Raw genomic sequence first — 21,580 nt, forward strand, 5'->3', positions numbered from 1 at the left:
GCAAGAGAACTGAACCCTGTGCCCTGGGGCATCCATTACATTGTATTTAATGGCTTAATTTCTCTCTTACATCCCTAGGAGGGCAATAGTTTTGTACCACCCTTGGGAGAATTGGGAAGAATAGTCACTCAAATAATTTTTGGTAAGGTTCAGTTCTCTTGCAAAATCCCAGCTGAGAAAAGCTGCCAGAGTTTAGCCCCTTTGAATGATTAATTCTCTTCAGGCCAAGGAGTTCTTTATATGGCCAAGTGAAGTTCCCTGGCTTTAATTTAATGTCATCTCCCTTTGTTCAGTGCCCCTTCCATGTGGAGGATTTATTAGCATGTCTCTCATAAAACTCTAGCATAGCAGGAAATTAAATTCATCTGGTATAATCAGCTACTCAGAAAGCTTTGGTGGTTGCTCTGCTTTACTTTATGGTTGCCAAGGTGATTGCAAAGTGATTGTTTGATAACTTGTTCTAGGATCTTTCCAGGTATTGATGTTAAGTTTAGACATCAACAAACCAAGCCATGAGGCCATGAGGCAGAGCCAGACTCCTGATTCCTACCACCTTGCACCGGACACTTCTTGTTTCTCTACCTCAGGTTCCTCTTTTGCAAACTTGTGTGTGTGTGTATGGGGGGGGTGATACACTGAAGAAAGGGTTCATTAAACTCTTTCCCATTCTAATTGCTTCTCATTCTAAATTCTACAGAGGTCAGAGAAAAGAATCTTGGTGAGAAGACAACATCTTGAAACTCCTACCAGTTTTGAGAGAGCAAGGGTGTGGGGTGTGGGGTGGGGAGAGAGAGAAATACCACAGCTCTCTTTTTATTCATTTGTCAAGGCTGGTGGGCAAAGTCTTGAATAGAAGACATAGAATAGAGATGAATAGAAGAGATCTTCTGTGATGGAAAAGGGGCTCTAGACTCGGGAATACTAAACCTGAAGAGGAGAGGGCTCAGGAGAGTTTCCCAAAAGCTGAAGGACAGGCTTAGAAGAAAGAGGGAAGACTTATTTTCAGTGACCTCAAAGAGGCAGACTTAAGATCCTTGGGCAGAAGTTGTAATACAGATTTTAGTTCAAAATCTGGACCTACCAAAGGGGCTGTTGAGTTTGCAGTCACTAGAGATGGTTCTCTAAGAATTCGGGGATGCACTATATAGGGAGCTGCCTAGAGATTGTGAGATGCTTCATCCCCAAACCCCTGTCACTCCATCTAGAAGTAACTCAATGTTAATGGTTATTTTCAGAATCATTCTTCTTTCTGAGGAATAAAGTTTTGTTCTTTTTCTCAATTGCTTTTCATAGCAATTTAAATTAAAATAAATTACTCATTATCCATGTTCAAACAGTCCTTTCACACATGAAATGGTGCAAAAAGTGCATTCTTTATGTAAATTTTAATTCAATTATAATAATAATATCTATCTCTTTTCTAAAGCAGCATGCTAAACAATTTACATGTATTAATCTCATTGTCATTTAATGAGATAATGCTTTACAGAGATATTATTAAAGACATGTTTAAAACCAAAGGAATCTGTAGATGTTACTCTACTCAAGGATCATAAAGATGGAGAGACTCTTGCATAAGCCAAGACCCAAGATGAGATTCACGTAAGCCATCAGTCCAGTTATAAGTGTAAGGGCATTCTCTGACACCACTGAACCTTACTCCTGTTCAAACAATCATTAGGGAAATTAAACTGTGGGTTTTATTCCTGTTTGGTGGCAGGAAGTGACAGATCAGTGTCTTAAGGGATTGACACAATATGCAATTAGATACTATCAATCACCATAAAAGAGCCTGCTTTTTCTTACATCAGATGAAGGTGCATTTTGTCTACCAAGAGCTTTCTAGTTCAGCTGAAGCATTAACTCTCTTAAGGCCACAAGTTCAGTAGGCAGTTCTGGTCAAACTATTCCACTGGGAAATGAAATAACATATGTCAGGCAGTGAAAACATGTGAGGCCATGAGGCAGAGCTGGACTCCTGATTTTCCTACCACCTTGGACCAGACACTTCTTGTTTCTCTACCTCAGGTTCCTCTTTTGCAAACTTGGGTGGGGGGATACACTGAAGAAAGGGTTCATTAAACTCTTTCCCATTCTAATTGCCTCTTATTCTGAATTCTAAAGAGGTCATAGAAAAGAATCTTGGTGAGAAGACAACATCTTGAAACTCCTACCAGTTTTGAGATGTAGGAGAGAGAGCAAGGGTGTGGGGTGAGGGGTGGGGAGAGAGAGAAATACCACAGCTTTCCTTTTGTCCATTTGTCAAGGCTGCTGGGCAAAGTCTTGAGACTTCCTAGTTGACATAAGCAGTTTCCCCTTCTTGATTTAGTGCCTGTGTGTTTATAGAAGGGTGTTTCCCCAAACATCCAGTTAAATTTTTTAGTGACTTATGTGTGCATCTAAATAAATGATCGATTAATGTTTGTCTTAAAAGGGTTTTCTTAATTCTTTTTTGTTGTTTTTTGGGGAAAGATTAAACAATATGCTTATTTATTCCATAGTTTCACAAACAGGAAGGGGGTTTTAAATGGTTTAGTTCCACAATTCAGTGTAGATATATATTTAAAGAAACATTGCATAACATGCACCACCTCTTCCTAAAATGCATCATACCAGAGCCAATTTTGGAAAACACAAATATGGGGTGGGTATATTTTGAAAATTATGGGAACATAATAGATCCTTAATTGATATCTGTGGCTTTATGGGAAATATTTGTTTTTATGAGGCATTTGTCTTGCAAAAAGACATTTCTGCTATTGACTGAAGTTCATGGGGAGACATAGATTGATTTTTGTTTCTGAGCTTTACTTCCAAAATGAACATTCCACTTATTTTGTCCTGAAGTATTTTATTGTTCTGATAAAGAAGAGTAACAGTATATTCTAAGTGACTACTAAGTAATTTATGTAAACTTCACCAATAATCCATATTTGGGTGACAAGAGCACTTTCATGTTCATTATAGCACTTGATTCTCACTCACCCCAATGAAAGTGACTTTATCTCCCACCTTTTAGAGATGAAAGAAATTAGACTCCCTCCTTGCAATTTTCCCAAGGCAAGTGAACAGCAAAGTTCCCCAGCGGATGATTCTGGAATCTGGGTATTTAATTCCAGCCACAGTGCTTCTCTCCTCTGCTCTTTATGCATGTCATAATGCAGTACATTGAAAAGATTTTAAAATGGGCCCTAGTGTTAGGCAGATTTGGGTTCGAATCCAGCTTCTATCACTGCCTGACCATTGCCCCAGGGCAAGCTGTTTGCTTCTTTGAGCTCTACTTGTGAATTAAGCTAAAAATAGCCCCCCATGGGACTGTGGGAAGGATTAAATGCAATAATGCACAAAAAGCACATAGTGGAATGTTTCATAAATGTTACCCATTGTTATGTTGTTATGTAACCTGCAAAGTATGTTTGGTTACACTACATGAATACTTTCAGTTTTTCAAAAACATCACTAATACATGAGAAATCAAACCCTGAAAATTAAATTTTTTCAACAGTAAAGTCATATGCCAGATGCAAAGGATAATATTTAATGGACAAAGACCTCAGTTTTAAGGCTTGATCCAACTTCGTTTGTGGAGAATTCTTTTGCTTTCTGTAGTTTCAAAATGTTCTTCATGCAAATACACTTTTAATCATATGAATTGTATGAAATTGCCATTTTTATAATTCAAATATGGCAAATAGTGACAATTTCATATGGCACAGCCCAACAGATGAACAAATTATCCATCAGATGAAGGGTGGGGTTTTTTTTATGTTTTAGTTACAATGGAGTTAACTGAAGAAATTAAGTTTGAAAGGAAATGTACATTGTTTTCATTTTCAGCACATCTCCAGAGGAACAGATAGCAAGGGAGTTAAAAACGAGAATTAAAAACAAAATCTCTTGTCCCAATATATATGTATACGCAACTCAGCTCCTAACAAAACCTAAAGGGTAAAATTATGTGCTCAATGCCTGCAAATTCCCAAGGAGGGCACCAAAAACTCCTGACAGCATGCGTGCTTGAGGAAAACGACAGTTGTTGAAGTCACCTCCTGAGATCTTGCCAAACGTAGGAATATATTGGATGTCAGGAGATGGGGAGCGGGTGAGCAGGGTGGGGGGGAGAGGGGCGGGGGAAGAGACGGAAAAGAAAGTGTCATTTGTGAATGCTGCAGATGAGGGCAGATGTGAGTACCTGGAGGGGGATATCCATGGCTGAGTCTGCTTGCCTGCCTCCAAGCGAGCCTTCCTGTGTGTTTATTTCTTTTTGTGTGTGTTCATGCCTTTGAGCTTTTGGATGTTTCTGTGTTTGTTTACGGATACCTCTCTGAGTTGGACAGCAGTGACTTTGTGCCTGTAAGTTGCTGCGTGAGCGCGCGCGAAGTGCATGTTGGTGCGCTGGAAGGGTGTGTCTCAGTGTCTGTGGCTGTGGTTCGGTATAAGTCTGAGCTTGTCTGTGAGGGTGCATTTGTGCCAGTATGTGTGTGTCTTGGTGGGCATTCTCTCAATTCCGAAAGTGGTAGAGTATTCGGATGCTGCTCTCTGCGCTGAGACCTCTACTACCCAAGGCAGACAAGTAGCAGCCACAGAAGAGCCCAAAGCTCCTGAGTTGACTGGTAAGCGCAACCTCTCCAGCTTTATCCTTCTGGGGCCAGCTAGGGTAGCCTGGAGGGAGTGGTGGCCCGCCCGCCCGGGAGCAGCTGGGCCCCGCCCGCCAGGGCCAGCTCCAGGATCCGGCGGGCGAGGGGAGGGGAGGAAAGGCTAGCGGTGCCTCGCCCCTTTGGGACTGCAGGCGCGCGATTGGCCAAAAGTTGCCGCACGTCACGGGGAAGGCAGTTCCCCTAAAGTCCAGTGCACATAACGGGCAGAGCGCACTCCGAAGCGACTTCTCCACAGCGCGGGCTGCAGTGACCGGCTGCGCTAGGTCAGAGCACCTCACAAGCTGAGTGGGCAGGACGCGCCCCCACCGCACCCACCCTACGGCTGCTGAATGAGGCTTCCAGGGGTCCACTCGCTGGCTGCAGCGCCCCGCCGGAGGTGCGCCCGTTGAGGCGCGGCCAGTGAGCAGGCAGCCTGTGCGCTCACCTGCCAGCCTGCGCGCCATGGGGCAACCCGGGAACGGCAGCGACTTCTTGCTTGCATCCAATGGAAGCCATGCGCCGGACCACAATGTCACGCAGGAAAGGGACGAGGCGTGGGTGGTGGGCATGGCCATCGTCATGTCGCTCATCGTCCTAGCCATCGTATTTGGCAACGTGCTGGTCATCACAGCCATTGCCAAGTTCGAGCGATTGCAGACGGTCACCAACTACTTCATCACCTCACTGGCCTGCGCTGACCTCGTCATGGGCCTAGCGGTGGTACCGTTTGGGGCCAGCCACATCCTCATGAAAATGTGGACTTTTGGCAACTTCTGGTGTGAGTTTTGGACTTCTATTGATGTGTTGTGCGTCACCGCCAGCATTGAGACCCTGTGTGTGATAGCAGTGGATCGCTACTTTGCCATCACATCTCCCTTCAAGTACCAGAGCCTGCTGACCAAGAATAAGGCCCGGGTGGTCATTTTGATGGTATGGATTGTGTCGGGCCTTACCTCCTTCTTGCCCATCCAAATGCACTGGTACCGGGCCACCCATCAGGAAGCCATCAGATGCTATGGCAACGAGACCTGCTGTGACTTCTTCACGAACCAAGCCTATGCCATTGCTTCCTCCATAGTGTCTTTCTACTTGCCCCTGGTGGTCATGGTCTTTGTCTATTCCAGGGTCTTCCAGGTGGCCAAAAGGCAGCTCCAGAAAATTGACAAATCTGAGGGGCGATTTCACGCCCAAAATCTCAGTCAGATGGAGCAGGATGGGCGTGGTGGGCATGGTCTTCGCAGGTCCTCCAAGTTCTGCTTGAAGGAGCACAAAGCTCTTAAGACCTTGGGCATCATCATGGGCACTTTTACCCTCTGCTGGCTGCCCTTCTTCATTGTGAACATTGTACATGTGATCAAGGACAACCTCATCCCTAAGGAAGTTTACATCCTCCTAAACTGGGTGGGCTATGTCAATTCAGCTTTCAATCCTCTTATCTACTGCCGGAGCCCAGATTTCAGGATTGCCTTCCAGGAGCTTCTGTGCCTACGCAGGTCTTCTCTAAAGGCCTATGGGAATGGCTACTCCAGCAATGGCAAATCGGAGTACACAGAGGAGCAGAGTGGATATCACCTGGGGCAGGAGAAAGAAAGCAAACTGCTGTGTGAGGAGCCCCCAGGCACAGAAGACTTTGTAAACTGTCAAGGTACTGTGCCTAGCGATAGCATTGATTCACAAGGGAGGAATTGTAGTACAAATGACTCACTGCTGTAATGCAGTTTGTTTTTCTTTTTTACTTTTTAAGACCCCCCCCAACAGAACACTAAGCAGACTATTTAACTTGAGTGTAATAAATTTAGCAAAAAAATTGTATAGAGATTTGCAGGAGGAGATATCCCTCTGCCTTTTTTTTTATTTTTTTAAGCTGTAAAAAAGAGAAGATGTGTTTGAGTGAATATTTGTTTCTTGTACAGTTCAGTTCCTCTTTGTGTGGAACTTATAAGTTTATGTCTGAAGGACGTTAGTCCTAGGACCCAGGTCTGTATGTTTTGATGACTTTTCCATGTATCTACCTCATTGTTCAAGTATTAGGGTTATTATATTGCTGCTGGTAATTTGTATCTGAAGGAGATTTTCCTTCCTGCACCCTTGGACTTGAGAATCCTGAATATCTCGGACCTTTCAGCTGTGAACATGGACTCTCCCTCGCTCCTCTTATTTGCTCAAATGGAGTGTTGTAGGCAGGGATTTGAGGGACAGCTTTGTTTTCCTGAGCAAAGTCTAAAGTTTACAGTAAATAAATTGTTTGACCATGACTTCATTGCACCTGTTTCTCCAAAACCCCTTGACTGGAGTGTCCTTGCCTCTCCCACTGGAAACCACAGGTAACTATTTGTAATAACTGCCCAGTGGCTTAATGTGGAAGGATACAAGAATGACATGCACTGGCTGCTTAACCCTTTCATGTACCTATGAATCTGTGGCTACAAACATGTATTTCTCCTAAACTCTGCTTGTGATCCAGATCAGTCCTGCCTGTTCTCAGCATAGCTCAGCTCTTCCTACAGTTGTTATTCTGTGTTGTTACCTCAGAAACACTGACTCATAGAAACAGAGTTATGGGCATATGTTTTATCCTTCCCCATGCCCCCGCCACCCACCTCCAGTTCTGCTTGTTTAATAACTGTGTATATTTATATCTTTGCTATGTCTTATAGTGGAGCCCTTTGTACTACATCAGGGCTTGGCATTTTCAGGATAAGGAAGATGTTCTTGTGCAAATGCCACTCAGCCATAGCCTTGTAATTCCAAGGGACTATCAGAGGACATTGGTTAGAGGGAGCAAAACTGGAAAGCACCTAACTGATGAATACCTCATAACCCAGAAACCAGATTCGAATCCTCCTTCTCCCATCCCTTTTCTCCTTTTTCCATTAATTTCCTACACTTCAGTATAAACAAGGTACTGTTAACATTTTGGACCACGTTAACTCTTGGTCATGGAAGAGCAATCCCATGCATTGGTGGGTGTTTAGCAGTTCCCCGCCTCTACTCATTACATGCCAATAGCAGCCCCCAGATTAGGACAACCAAAAATGTCTGCAGACATTACCAGATACCCCCAGGACAGAGAGCCACTGATATAAACTTTGATCATCACAACTCATCTTCCGATCCCACCTAATGGAAGCACTGTATTGGGCAGAGCCTCAGTTCCCCCAGTTGGTGACAGACCCCAGACTGGCACTCCTGCTCTCCACCAGGCTGCCTTCTCACTTGCTTTGCTGCTGCCCAGATAGCAGCCGTGAGGCACTTAGAAGGTTTAGGTCTGTACACTAGAGTCGTTCGGGAGGATTTATCAGTGGAGGCGAGGCCTGTGGGCCATAACTGCCTGTTTGAAGAGAGATTATAATACTGTTAAGAGGCAAGGAAGGGAAATCACAAAAGTAAACACATTTCTTTTCGCAGTCCCTTTCTATTTTTGCCTGTGTGTCAGAGCCAGAGCTTGGCCCAGGTTTCATGGAGTGGATCGTCCTGCTTGGCAACGCCAAGCTGGGAAGGATCAGCCCACAGAGTTCATTGCCGTTTCACTTGTTCACGAAGCTGACTCCTCTTCTGTCTTCCCTTCTGTCCCAGCCAAGGTCCCCGACCAGAGAAGCACTGGCCTTCTCTGCTTCCTGTCAACTCACTGATGGGGCATCAGGGCAAACACTGATCCCTCAGAAGAACACTGGGCACATGTTTTTGGAATATTCCACGGCAGATTGGAGAGTGCAAGCCATTCAGTGCTTTTAAGTTTTGTCCAAGGTTTTCATACCTATTATTACACTCTCCTGCTCCGGGCCCCACACCCAGAGATGCGGGCAGCTTCTGAGGCTATCTTCACACTCTCCATAGCCTCACAAGAGCTTGGATTTGGAAGAGCCCATAATCCAAAGAGAATGAAAGCCTGTGAGGTGGAATGGCATGCCCAAGGTAAGCAGCCAGAGATGTCAGAGCAGGACTAAGGCCAGGGGACCCATTACCATCCAGGAACTGCTGTCTTCTCTCTACCACCTGGTTATTAAATCCTGCCCTCACCATCAATTGTGGAAATTCTTCCCTGGGGCTGTAAAAATTTCACTTCAGCAAATGCTTTTATTTTTTCTGAGTCCTTAATACAAAATTCAGGGAAGAAACCAATAATCTGCAATAGGGACAAGAGAAAGAATTGTTTGTTTTACTCTGCAAGAATCCACTAGGCTATTCTCTGCAGTTAGAGAAACTGAGAGATTTCCTTAACTCTTTATGACCTACCAGTGATTTCAAACCACTCCAGGTAGAAATTATGCAGTCTTGATTAAAAAAAAAAAAAAGTTGGAAACTTGTCTGTCATTATTTGTCATTATTTCTAAGTCCCAAAGATGATAAACATTATTAACTAATCATGCCAATTTTATGTATGCTTACTAAAGGACACGTAAAGTAATTTCAGTCAAAAATTCAGATATGCACATCGATTCAGATTCCCAGCTTAAAAGAGAATTTAGCCACATATGGTTCCCTTTAGCAATACTTTGAATACAAGAACTTTCATCAGTTTGAAGAGTCTTTAAAAGCCAAAGCATCCTGGGCCTGTCTCAGTTCCTGCCTTTTTACCTTCTTTTGTGTAGCTCTGTTTCCTTCTGTCCCTCTATCTCTGTTTACTGACATGCTGGTTACATAACGTTTGTGCTGGATTCATCGTCATAAAGTTTTCTTTGCCTGGACAGCAAGTTCTCAGAGTCTGTCAAGTGAGAACTTTACCCTGAGATGCAAGCTGACAGGTGTGAACAGTGGCAGGACAGGGTGGGCCTGCCCGCTGAGATAACACTGGGGGAAGGGATCTAGGAAAAAGAGAGCCTGGGGATAGGAACTGTCCTCACTTAGTGCTTAGAACATTTCTGATGGTGAACTTGCGGCGGAATAGAGCCAAGCCCAGAATCAATTAGGGAGTATTTATGGATGCTGTTTGCAGCAAGAGAAAAGTTTAGGTATCTGTCTCTGTTTTCTGGGCCATAATATTAGTAATACTACACAGGTATCTGTTATGGAAACTAAATGTTGGAGGCTATGTTAAGCACCTTTTAGGCAGTATGAGAACTTTACAATCTTATAAGTGGAATAATTTTTCTAACCTAACAAATGAGAAAACTGAGATTTAGAGGGGTTCAGTAACTTTCCAAAGCCATATAACCAGCTAGTTGCAGAGTCAGCACTAGAACCTGGGTCTGTGTGATTCCAGCGTCCATGGAGCCTAGCACCCATGCAAACCAGGAAGCAGCGCGAGGCAGCTTCCAGCGTGTGCCAAAACAAGTGTGCAAACTGGAAATGCAATACCTTGTTGAGAGAAGAGGGAGATTGCTGTGGGCTGGGGCCCGGAGGAATGTTCCCTTTGAAGCATGTGACTGCAGGGTAGCTGGGGACTGGGACAGGAAGCCAATCACTGAAGAGCCTAGCTTGCTTCTTTGAGTCTTTATCTTTCTATCAGAGAATCAGGCTACGTTGAAAAAAAAAAAAGGATATGAAACTAAAATGAATACATCAGGGTAAACCAGAAACAGCAGAAACACAGGCCACCCCACGTCCTAGCAGACTTACTCTGGGTTTCAAAGCCGGGAAGCTTTCCTTCTCAAACTGAACTGGTGACTGGACCTTAAGGAAATTTGGTCTGGGTGGTCCTACAGGTGCCACAACAGTGAGTTTTGAGCTAGCATTCTAGGGTAAGGGCAATTGTTTCCTGACCAGAGAGCTGGGAGGATTAATGTACTTTGAATAATCCTTTTCATTGATAGCATAGCCTCTACTAAATTCAGCCCCGTGTTAATCCCCACTTTATTGACAGTACAAATATAATTTGAAGGAGGGATTTTTTGAAATGCCTAAGAGAACAAACTTCCTAAGCACTCTCAAGAACTTGGGAAATACTGATGTGTCTTGATCATGGGAAGCAGGGAGAAGTAGAAAAAGAATCCTGAGTTGGGATTCATAAAATTGAGATTCAGGTGTCATCTCAACTAACTTTCTCTCTCCCTCTCTCTCTCTCTCTCTCTCTCTCTCTCTCTCTCTCTCTCTCTCTCTCTCTCTCTCTCCCTCTCTGTCTTTAAAGTTAGGTAAGGTGGTTTTCCTCAGTTTCCCCATCTATAAAATAATGAGGCCAGTACAGGTGGTATTTAAGTTCTATTCAACTCTAAATTATTTAGCCATTAATTTAGGGGCTGATTATATATATATATATATAGAGAGAGAGAGAGAGAGAGCCATCCATATTTCTAGAGTCAATGATATTTGACATCTAAATAATACTTGAATATTCTGAGTAAGGTCAGTTTGAAAGAGAGAACACCATGAAGGACTATTGGCACATAGTAGCTGCTCTCAAATAGTTGAGGACCATCTGGGGAAAAGGAGATACTAGATTTTTTTGTGACTATCAGAAAGCAAGCTTAAGCTTATGAAAGGGCAGATGCAGATCAGGTGAAGGAAGGCTTTTCAAAGACTGAAATAGGATATGTGTCAGAATAGTGAGCCTCCTGTCTATGAAAGCAATCAAGAGAAGCCTAGATGAAGCCATGTTCAAGATAGACCACAAGGCTTCCTGCACAGAGCAGGAGGCTGGACAAGCTCCTTCCGAATCTGTGCTCCTCTGACATTGAAAATAATAGACCTGGATGTCCTTAAAAAGTATTCCAACAGTTCCCTAATTCCAGCTGGCCTTCTCCCCAATTCCTCTGCATTTCAGAGGTTTCACTGCATTCCTAAATGGGAAACCTCCCGGGGAAATCAGGATCTCAACAATCCCTGGCCATGGGGGAACATCCAGAAATAGAGCAATAAGGTTAAGCAGTTTTCCAAACTATTAGACCTTTTCATCAGCTGCTCTTCCCATGCCTTTTGCAATTGACCTACTAACTCCCAAAGAGAGAATAATGAGAGCTGCAAAGTCCTCTCTGCAAAGGCTATTACATCCTTCTCCACCCTGGAAATCACTGCACTTCCTGTGGTCTTTCCGTCACCCCAACAGAGCGGGAAGGAAGGGAGGCAGGTCCCTGGCCAGCACAGAGCACTTCAAAGCCCTCTCGCCAAAAAGCCTAGAGACCTAGGTCTAGAGTAGCCCAGATACTAACAGTGTGGGCGAGACGTCTCTGGCAGGCGACTTCCCTTCTCTAGACATTTCATCATCTCCAAAGAGAGGTACTTCAATTTGCATGTGTTCCTAGGTTTCCTTCTTTCTCCAAAGTTCTGAACCAGTTCAGGAAGCCTCCAGTACTGCATATCTGGCTTCATTGCTTTGCTTTTATTTTCTCTTTGAAAGAGTAATGGACACTTATTATAGAACATTTGAAAGTATATGAAAACACAAAAGGAGGTAAAGCACTCGTCACATTATCGCCTAGAGGTAACCATTGTTGAACTTGGTACGCCTGCTTCTGATCTTTGTTTTAAACGTGTGTAAATATACTTTTAAATAAAAATGAAATTAGAGTATTCATAGAGAATCCATTGCTAATACTTTCATAAACACCCCATTGGATGTTTTATATGTAATATGACCCAGATACATTAATTCCTGCTCTTCCAGCCACTTGGTGATCTAGATCGGCAGTTCTTGAACTAAGGGATGTAAATGAATCACCACTCTTTTGAGAGTAGGAATCAGGAGGTCTGAGCTGGGGTTCAAGAATCACATTTTATCAAGTTCCTCCAAGTTTTTCCAAATCAGGAGGTCCATGGACCATGTTTTGTGGAGCAAGTTTACAGAAATATAAACTTAATAAATGAAACAGAGTGGGCCCCACCCCTTCCCTTTGTACTTGCTTTGTTGAAAGGGTGCATTCCGCACCTGGGCCTGAATCTGCTTTCAGAGCCTGGGAAACTGACCACTGAACTCCCAGAACAGGGTTCTTTCCATGGCTACATTGTTGAATGCTCCAACCCTGCCTGTTGACTTGTGTTAGTCTGTTCACATAGTGACCAACACGTTACTCTTTGAAAAGCACGGCAGTAGGTTCTATTCCCATAGAGCACCTGTTGTGATCATGGAAATGCTGTCTAGGGGTCACCTACTGTAACTGGCCATCTTCACGTCTGGTCCTCCTGTAGCAGCTGCAACAGCCCTTTGAAATAATACTGTTATATTTGTTGTTATTCTACAAATAAAGAAATTGAGACTTGAAAAGCTTAAGTTACCCAAGATCATACAGCCCTCTGGAGTGAAAACAAAACTCATGAACTTTGCCACTAAGATACTGTCTTTTGTCCCTTGAGAATCAGGTAAGAGAATAGGGGGAAGTTGGTGAAAGCATATTTTAATGGGTTCATTTTGTATGAATCCTCCAGGATCTGATTCATTATTGACCCCCAGAACTAAGGGGCAGGCCCACGCCATCAAGGTTGATTGTGACTAAGTGTAGACTAGGAAACCTTGCTGCACCCTGAGACGGGCATGGCTGTCTTTTACCATGTTTGGGGCCTGGTTTGATTGAGTTTCGAATGCCAGGGAGGAGGGCAGAGGGAGGCGCCTGGTGAGGGCATTTTGGTTTGCGCTGAGTGAAATCACCACTTCTGTGTCAGGAAACCCTTGACCTCTGGAAATCAGTGCATCTTGCCATTTCTCTGCCCAGGCAGACCACGACAGAGCAGAGGGAGCTGTAACTGTTAGGTGCCCCTGCTGTGAGGGGAAGACTGGAGTTTCTAAGTGTGTTCACATTCAGGAAAAGAATCTTTAAATCACAACAGCAACACCCATGACACAGCAGAAATGGAATCCTCGGGAGCTCCTGGTTTTTTCTTTTAACCACATCACAGGTCTTGCAACCCAAGGCCTGTGCCCCAAAGCCACAGCTGCCTTTGTTCAGGGACTTTCTTCTTTATGCCAGTTCTATCTCTAGTCTTCTGCCTGGGTTTTCTCTTTATCAGAAGCCCTTTAGATGGTTCTAAATATGACAGACTACTCGGGCCATCTGTTGGTGGGGTTCAGAGTTGGTTTGGTATTTTTTGTTTTGGTTTGATGTCCTTACAGTTTTCGTAATATGTATAACAATAAGTTGGTTCTGCTCACAAACATTCAGACTCCCTTTCCTGTTTGATTTCCAATCATTCTGTAAATCCAAATACTCATCGAGCGCCCTCAACCGAAGAGAATACAGACAAGCCTCAAGGACATAAGACTTCCAGAAAGTTCTTTCCCATAGATTTTGAAAGGGTTAGTGATTTCAGTTTAGGGATGAGTTTCTGGAAGTTACTGTAGTGACTCTTAAATCTTACAGGACACAAAAAACATTTGGGGGGAACTTCTGAGAAAAAGCATATTTCTGACCCCTATCCCTGATATTCTGATTCAACAAGACTGTAGAGACCAAAAAAAACCCAAAAAACAAAAAAAGGTATTTTGCCTCAGTTTCCCCTGAGGATTGTGAAATAGGTTCTCCAAGGACCACCATTTGGGGCCCTGGGTCCTGGAGATCACACTGCTGGCCTTTCCCCTTCCTTCTCAGGAGCATAAAAACGTAGGCATGTAAAAGCTGATCTTTTGGGGGCACATTCACACAAATTATTCTGTCAAATAAACAGAATCCTAGTTTTCCTGTGTTATCCAATAAAACAATGTAGATGAAAACAATTTATAAATGATAAGACATGATCATAAAAGATGATAGTAAAATGCCTCAAGAAATTAGGCACCTAACTAAAATTGTGTTTTATCACTGTGTGGCATCTCAACAGTTACGCCACTGGATAGATAACAACACCTAGTCCCCAACCCTCTGCGTGAAGATGGGGTGGGTAGTAGCAGCTCAGGAGGAAAAAAGGAAATTTGTTCTAGTGATAAGACTCCTAGTCCAGGGTTCTTTCCTCTACAACACCCTGCCTGGGCTAAGTCAAATCATGCTGAGGTCTGTATGAATCAATTTACCTAATGTACATAAACCTTCTACTTAGAAATCTGAATGGGGACCCACCCAGCCACAGAGAATTGCATGACTCATGCATATGCATATACCCCCAGACTTGCACACGCCCAAATAAACACACACACACACTCTTACCTTAATGCTGCTGTGGTTTTAATATAGTTGCCCCTTTTGCAACTCATGTCCAAATTCAATTGCCTTTAAGGTGGCATTGGAGATGGGCCCTTTAAGAGGTAAATAGGTTATTAAAGGGGATAATGTCTTTCTCAAAAGAGAGAACTCATTCCCATAAGATCACATTGTTATAAAGTGAGGCAGCCTCTCATGTTTCTATTTGTACCTGCCCACTTTCACTTCTTCTTTTCATCATGAGTCAAAATACCTTGAGGTCCTTGACAAGAGGCAACCAACCAAACTTGTAGTCTTCAGCCTCCAGAACCATGAGTCAAAATAAACTTCTTTTCTTTATAAATTACCTAGTCTCTGTTATTCTGTTTCAGCAACAGAAAATGAACTAAGATAGGTGCCTATAACCATATGAACACAGATGCACAGCATGTGCATTTTCACGTGGATATAAGAACACCTCTAGGTTTTTTTGTGTTTACACCCATGTGAATATGTACACATATACATGACACAGACACACTCAGACCTAAACCTTCTCACCTAGCTACATATACAAACACATAGGGATTCCTAAGGATACTTTGGTGTTCTCCAAGTAAGTAGATATACCATGTCAGGTAATCATGGTCATACTGCCTAAGGACATGCAGGTTCATATGCTGACCCCTCTTCCTACGTAAGTATTTACATTCTTGATTCAGTGTGTGTCTACTGCGTTCCTATTTTATATACCAGGAAATGTGTGTTCAGTGAAGCAAAACGGTTTATCTTTGAACAAAACAGTTTATCTTAGCCATATGTTTGTACATAATGGAAAAAATAAAATTTAAATGCATACAAAATTGCAACTGTGGTAGGTGTTATGAAGAGGATATAGGTTGTTTTGAAGGAATCTGATCATTCTGAAGGGTCAGCAAAGAAGTCAAGTTTCAGCAGAGAGTCAAAGTATGATAAGCTAAGTTCTAGAAACAGAGAAGAGGGAAGAACTTTCCATCAGAGGAGAAAAGTCTATGCAAATGTCCTGTGTTGGAAGAAAACTTCCTGTGAAGGAAAGACTGAGCAGAAGTCAATAGCTGGTGTGCACAGAGAGGGACACATCAGGGTGCAGAATAACCCTGCCACAGACAGTCAGAGTCATACCATGAAGGACTTTTAGGCTGTATTAAGGATTTAGGTCTTTATTCCAAGAGCATTTAGAAGGTTTCCAATGAATGTATTTGAAGCCGAGATCAGATCTGTATTTTGAGGGACTATCTCTGAGGGACTATCTCTTTTATCACACAAAAGCATTTTCACATAGATAAGTGCACCTACATAGGTTCATAAGGACACTTGTGTGCATTTTCTTTGAAACTATGTATTTACATAGAAGTATTCACTGGAAGACTCTGCTTCTCAGAAACAGGCCTCGTGTATTCCTCTGCACGGTCTATATAAACCCTGTGAGCACTGGGAGGCTGGGAATGTCCTCCTCACTGCCTCACTGGGCACCATTGGGTCTAAGCTAGTCCTTGGGGCAAGAACTAGAGAAGTGATGAATTTGAAGGGAGCTCTCTGCCTTTGGAGCTGCCTCTGTGTGTTGCTGCTTGGCCTCATGAGTGTGCCTCCAGCCCTGTTCCTCCTCCCCTTGGCTCAGAGCATCAACGACAAGGTGGTGTTTCTTCCAGAACACCATCATTGACTATTCTTGGCCTGGGCAAGGAAGGGAGGATGGGCAGGTCAGGTTGCATAAAGATTGCCTTGTGCCCTCCCAGAATTGTAAGCAGAGCCTCTGGCGCTCTGAGCCTGCAGTGCTCTTTGTACAGGGTCCTCATGAGAAATAAACACAAGGAACATTGGGGGAGACCAGAGCTCTTCAGGACCTGATGAGGACTGTGGTACGACTAGACGTAGCGCATCCCAACTGCTCCCTGCAATGTGCCTCTGGATGGGGGAAATAGCGAAAGCCAGTAGGAAAGCCCATTAAGGCAAGATGTCCCTCTGTGTTCCCTGCTGCCTTGGTGCAGTAAGCCCGTGTACACACATATTTACACATTAGCAAATTTTCCTCTGGTGGGTGTAGCATCTCACAGCAGAGGAAGTAGCAAGTCATTTATCAGCTTCAGCACCCTGCATTACTTACCCTTCAATTAACTAGAACTATACTTGCTTACACTTGGCTACTGTTTGCCAGCAAAGCCAACAAGGGCCTTGGACAGAGCCAGTGTCAGAGCTCCAGAGAGATTAATAGAAACATTCAGGCAGAATTTAAGGCTCACCTTGAGCCTTATATCCTGAGGCCATAAAAATGTTCCCAAGGGATTTTTTTTTTTTTTATATTCTAAAGACTTCTACCCACTGACATTTTCTGCTTTCCAGTATGAGCTTAGAAAATGTTTTCTTCCACAATTAAGAGAAATGCCATATGTTTTCATTTCACTGCAGGCTGTGCTGGGGACATGTTTCTCATCCCAAACCTCACCCCCACCATATGCTTTTATGTAATCCTGGCAGCAAGCTACCAGATCCATCAGGCTGCTAAAGACTGTGGTGCTTAGGGGGACACTGTAATAACAAACGCTTGGGCTGATCCAGCAGTTGGCACTTTACAAAGGGCTTTTATATTTGCCACCGTGTCTAATCCTCACAATGACCTTAAAGTCAGCATGGTTCTTCCCATTTCACAGATACAAAGACTGGGGTTAGAAGATCTGCCTAAAGACATAGAGCTAATATGGGGCATTAGTTTGAATTTGGGTCTCCATGCTCATCCTCAAAGCAGCAAGAGTGTCACACTCTGCTACCCTCCTAAGACCTGTGGCTCTTCTTTCTGCTACATTTTCATCCTCAAAGCAGCAAGAGTGTCACACTCTGCTACCCTCCTAAGACCTGTGGCTCTGCTTTCTGCTACATTTTATCTCATAAAGTCAGGACTAATACTCCCAGCACTGAAGCCACAGGTGCCAAACGGCAGATAAGCAATTGTCTGCTCCAGAGAATGTCCCCAGGATGCTTTCGATGTTGACAAGCTACAAGCTTGGGTGAATGCATGCCTGGGGGTGGGAAACTGAGAGCTCTATCCACTGTGGCTTAGAGCAAAAGATCCGCCCTTCGTGTTCCTTCTCCAGTCATCAGATGCACCCTTTCCAAGGCAAGGCTCTGGGCTTCTGCCTCCTGCTTCTCATACCTGTCCTGCTGACAGCTCAGTCTCTCCTGAGGCTGTCCTTGTTCACTTTGCCCAATTCCTCTTGGATCAGGATGTTTTTTTGTGGGAAGACCCAATGTGATTTGCCCCAACCCCACACCCATTGGAGACTGCCCAGACAGTTCTAAGAGCCAAGTTCCACACCTCAGTAAAAATTGCAGGCTCCGGGAAGTAATTCAACTTCTTGAAAACAGCATGTGTTGGGATGAAATGTTTTATTTTAGTCATAGCAATTAGATGTTCTTGTTTTGCACAATATATCCCATTAGAATTGCCTTAGCACAGGTGAGCAGCATGTACAGATACAGGTTTGGGAAAGTTCTAGGTGAATGACAAATTCCGACCATGAGGAAAAGGGTTGGCAATCTCTTTCCCTGGGAGTGTCAACTTACGTGGTTTATTTAGCTTTCTAAGCAATTTTGTAATTCACTCATTCGGTTTAAAAAATTGAACACTTTCATATGACAAAAATCTGTGCTAACTACCAGAGATATAGCAGTGACCAAGACAGACATGGTTGATCCCTGCCTTTGGGTTTCTTTCAGTCTAATGGAGAAGACAGACAATGAAAGGAGAATTATAAATAGTCTTTGAGTCTAGTTCCCTAATATTAACATCCAGGGAAACTTAAATATATGTATAAACAAGTACGAGAGACGGGAAATTGGCTTCTGGATTTTGCAAGTAGATTCAGAAGGCTGTCTGGTATCTGTCAACCTCAGACTGGCTTCTCAGCATCCATAAAAATGTGATTATCTTCCCTTTAAAAATATTATCAAGGAAGAGCAGAGGTGAATGTGGCTCTCAAGGCTCCCAATGTCTAAGTCTCCGGAATACTAACTCTGAAAGTCTAACTCTGAAAGAGAAGGGAAGAGGATAATGGGGGCTCTTCTTGGATTTCCTGATTTAGCAAACACAAAAACAAACTATGTTTGAATTTTAATGAGTAACAAATACTTTGGTCATCTCAGTATGTCCCAAATATTATATGGGACATACTTACTGAAAAAAAAAATAAACTTTCTTGCTTATTTTAAGCTCAAATTTAACTTGACATGGTGTATTTTAATTCCACAGCCCTAATGAGAATAAGAGTAAAGACAGTGAAAAAAATCTCCACACTCTGTCTCAAAGTGAATACTTGGAGGAGATTTTTCTTTTAGCTTGGGAACAATGACCGTAAGAACTTAAACTTGTGTAGGAACGCATTTGCAAATACTATTATTTCTAATAATAGGAAAACAGTAAGGAATGTCATGGGTGATTTTTAATAAAACGAATTTTGAAGTCAGAACTTTGGAGAGGTTGAAAGTTTGGGAAACTGCACATCCAGTATTTCCCTTTTAACAACCATGCTGTGCAATAGCATCATAGAAGTTCTGAGAAGTCTTACAGGAAACATACCTGGTTGACCTGGTTTAACCTGGCTTGCCCACAGAATGCTATTTAAGGGGTTTCTCTGTTTGTTTTGGTATGTTTGTTTTATAAGGACACCTAGTAACATCATGCAGACTTACTACTCTGCTCAACATACTTTGGGAACAATGGTATTAAAAAAAAAAAAAAAGTGGTCTTCAAATATCCAGTGTGCTGCTGCGTAGGAAGGAAGCAGACTCAGTTTTTGTAAACCAAAAGGTAGACTGCACCCAAGACACACATGCAGGAGGTAGATTTTCAACCCAACATGAAGTCTAGAACTTTGTAACAATTTGAATAGTCTGAAAGGTAAGGATGCCCTTGTAACTGGTGACATTAAAGCAGGAATGGAATGCTATCGGGGGCACCGGAGGAAATTCTTTCTCTGTGTAGGAAGTTCTCTGGGTCTGCTGAGAAAGGCACATTCACATAAAACATGGAAAGGCCTCTACTCGTAAACTTTCTTTAAAACTGTACCACATGTTCTGTGTCTTTTCTGAAGCCATGTCCATTCCTCCTAATCTCTCCTTAATGTGTTTCCTTCACATCTATGAGCCAAGCATATGTCATGTCAACCCCTCAAGGAGATCATTCTCTAGCAGGAATGATCTTTGTTTTGATCTGGGCCTTGTTCTAATCTAGACCTGCTATCTTGGGTCACCCACCCTGAGCCTCTGGGAAAGGCCTAACACCTCAGGTGTGCCTAGAGCTCACAGATCTGCGTGGCAGCCCAGGAAAAAACAGGATCTGGAGAAATCCAGATTTTGAGATGGCTCATGGGTCCATGATATAGCACCCATCACCAAGCATCTGAGATTCTTGGCACAAGGCCATCCAACAGAGAGTCAGCCAAATCCCAAAACTGCCCCTCCTGGGGTCTGTGATCTGAAACTTTACTTCCCTTTGTTTAAAAAGAAAAATGGAAATGATGATAATTGCATCATATTATTAGGGAAATTAGAAGAGATTAAAAGTACATAAAAGATCATCACCATCATCACAGTTACAAATTTCCAAAGAAATGAAAAGACTTCTTAAGAAATCCACTAATCGGTATTCCAAAATTTCAGGCCACAGCCAAAAGAATAAACTGAAAACTGACTAGCTCTCTGACAACTTCCTCTTGAGACTATGCCTGAAAACAGAAGCTCAAAGTCTTGGATTAAAGAACACAGTTTTCCTCCTGCAGTGAAAAAAAAATGCCCTGGGCTGGAGGCAGATGGCCTGGGCTCTTGACTCAGTAAGTCTGTAGCCTCCTTGGTGGGTTCAGTACTCTTCTGGGGTTGAATCAGCCAGGGTTGCTTATAGGTTCCTGAGCTAAACCTTTGAATCTGAGCAATAAATAAAGATATTTAAGTAATCTACTGGTTCACGGTGCTTAGTGAAGCAAAGACCTCACAAACTAAAGCTTTGTGTGTGTTTGTGTACAAGTGTACACACATGTACACAATCAGAGTAACATATAGTATGCACAAGATGCTTTGATACCACTTTAACTGACTCCCTTGCTCGGGGTCCTGTCTTTATAGCAAACAGACCCAGAATTGGTTGTGGGGGGGTGAGATGACCACTGTCTCAGAACTAGGCAAGCTGGTTCAAATCCCAGTCTGGACTCTGCTGTCGATGTCTGTTTGCTAGCCCCCACCCCCATTCCTAGCCCTCCCCATCTTTCACATAAGAGCCTTGATTCCAGCTTCTCCAAGCTCTGTGTCTCTTGGGAAATTATCTCTAATCTATTTTCGCTTGGATTTGCATGCACTCCACACGATTATCATCTGGCTGAGTTGAGTTTGCTCCTCTTTTGTTTGATCTGATGTTTGATCTGATCTGGTTTCGTAACACAAGCTCCAGCCAATTTTAGCCCTTCTCAGATTATGGGAGTGTCAGAATTAAGGTATCAGAGCATTTGTCACGGCTTCTGCTCAGGATACGTGCCCCCCGCCCCCTTCCATTTTGGCACAAGCCAAAACCCTCCCACTCCCTACATGACTCCCTAAGTGGAGTCTGGTTTTCACATTAGCTGAGAGAAGGCCCTGAAGTCAAAAATCCTTGGCACATGAGTCACTTTGTCTCTTTGTGCCTCATTTCCCTCATCTATAAATAGGAGGAGTCTCGCACTTTCTCATCTCTCAGCATGGAGGTGATTTTATTCAGATCAAGAGCTCCTTCCCAGGAGCTGCTCTGATTCACAGGTGGCCTCTCTCCAAGGTCCCAGAGGGGGAGAGGAGGTGGGTTCTCTAGCAAATCAATGTATCTCTCAGTCTCCTTACTTCTTTTCCAGGCCCCCTGCAGAACAGACCCCCTTCATTAATGCCTGAGTGAAGAAGCTTCCAAAGCACAGG

At 43.3% G+C, this 21,580-nt stretch overlaps 1 protein-coding gene across 1 annotated transcript; it reads left to right on the forward strand.

Annotated features, from left to right (window-relative positions):
* Positions 1–4,172: 4,172 nt before the first annotated feature.
* Adrb2 (adrenoceptor beta 2) lies at positions 4,173–6,892 on the forward strand. Its single transcript, XM_078047466.1, has one exon. The coding sequence runs from the start codon at positions 5,100–5,102 to the stop codon at positions 6,348–6,350; it is 1,251 nt and encodes a 416-aa protein (XP_077903592.1). The 5' UTR covers positions 4,173–5,099; the 3' UTR covers positions 6,351–6,892.
* Positions 6,893–21,580: the final 14,688 nt, after the last annotated feature.

This window comes from Ictidomys tridecemlineatus, chromosome 1 (assembly GCF_052094955.1).
Source record: "Ictidomys tridecemlineatus isolate mIctTri1 chromosome 1, mIctTri1.hap1, whole genome shotgun sequence".
Taxonomy (NCBI): Eukaryota; Metazoa; Chordata; class Mammalia; order Rodentia; family Sciuridae; genus Ictidomys; species Ictidomys tridecemlineatus.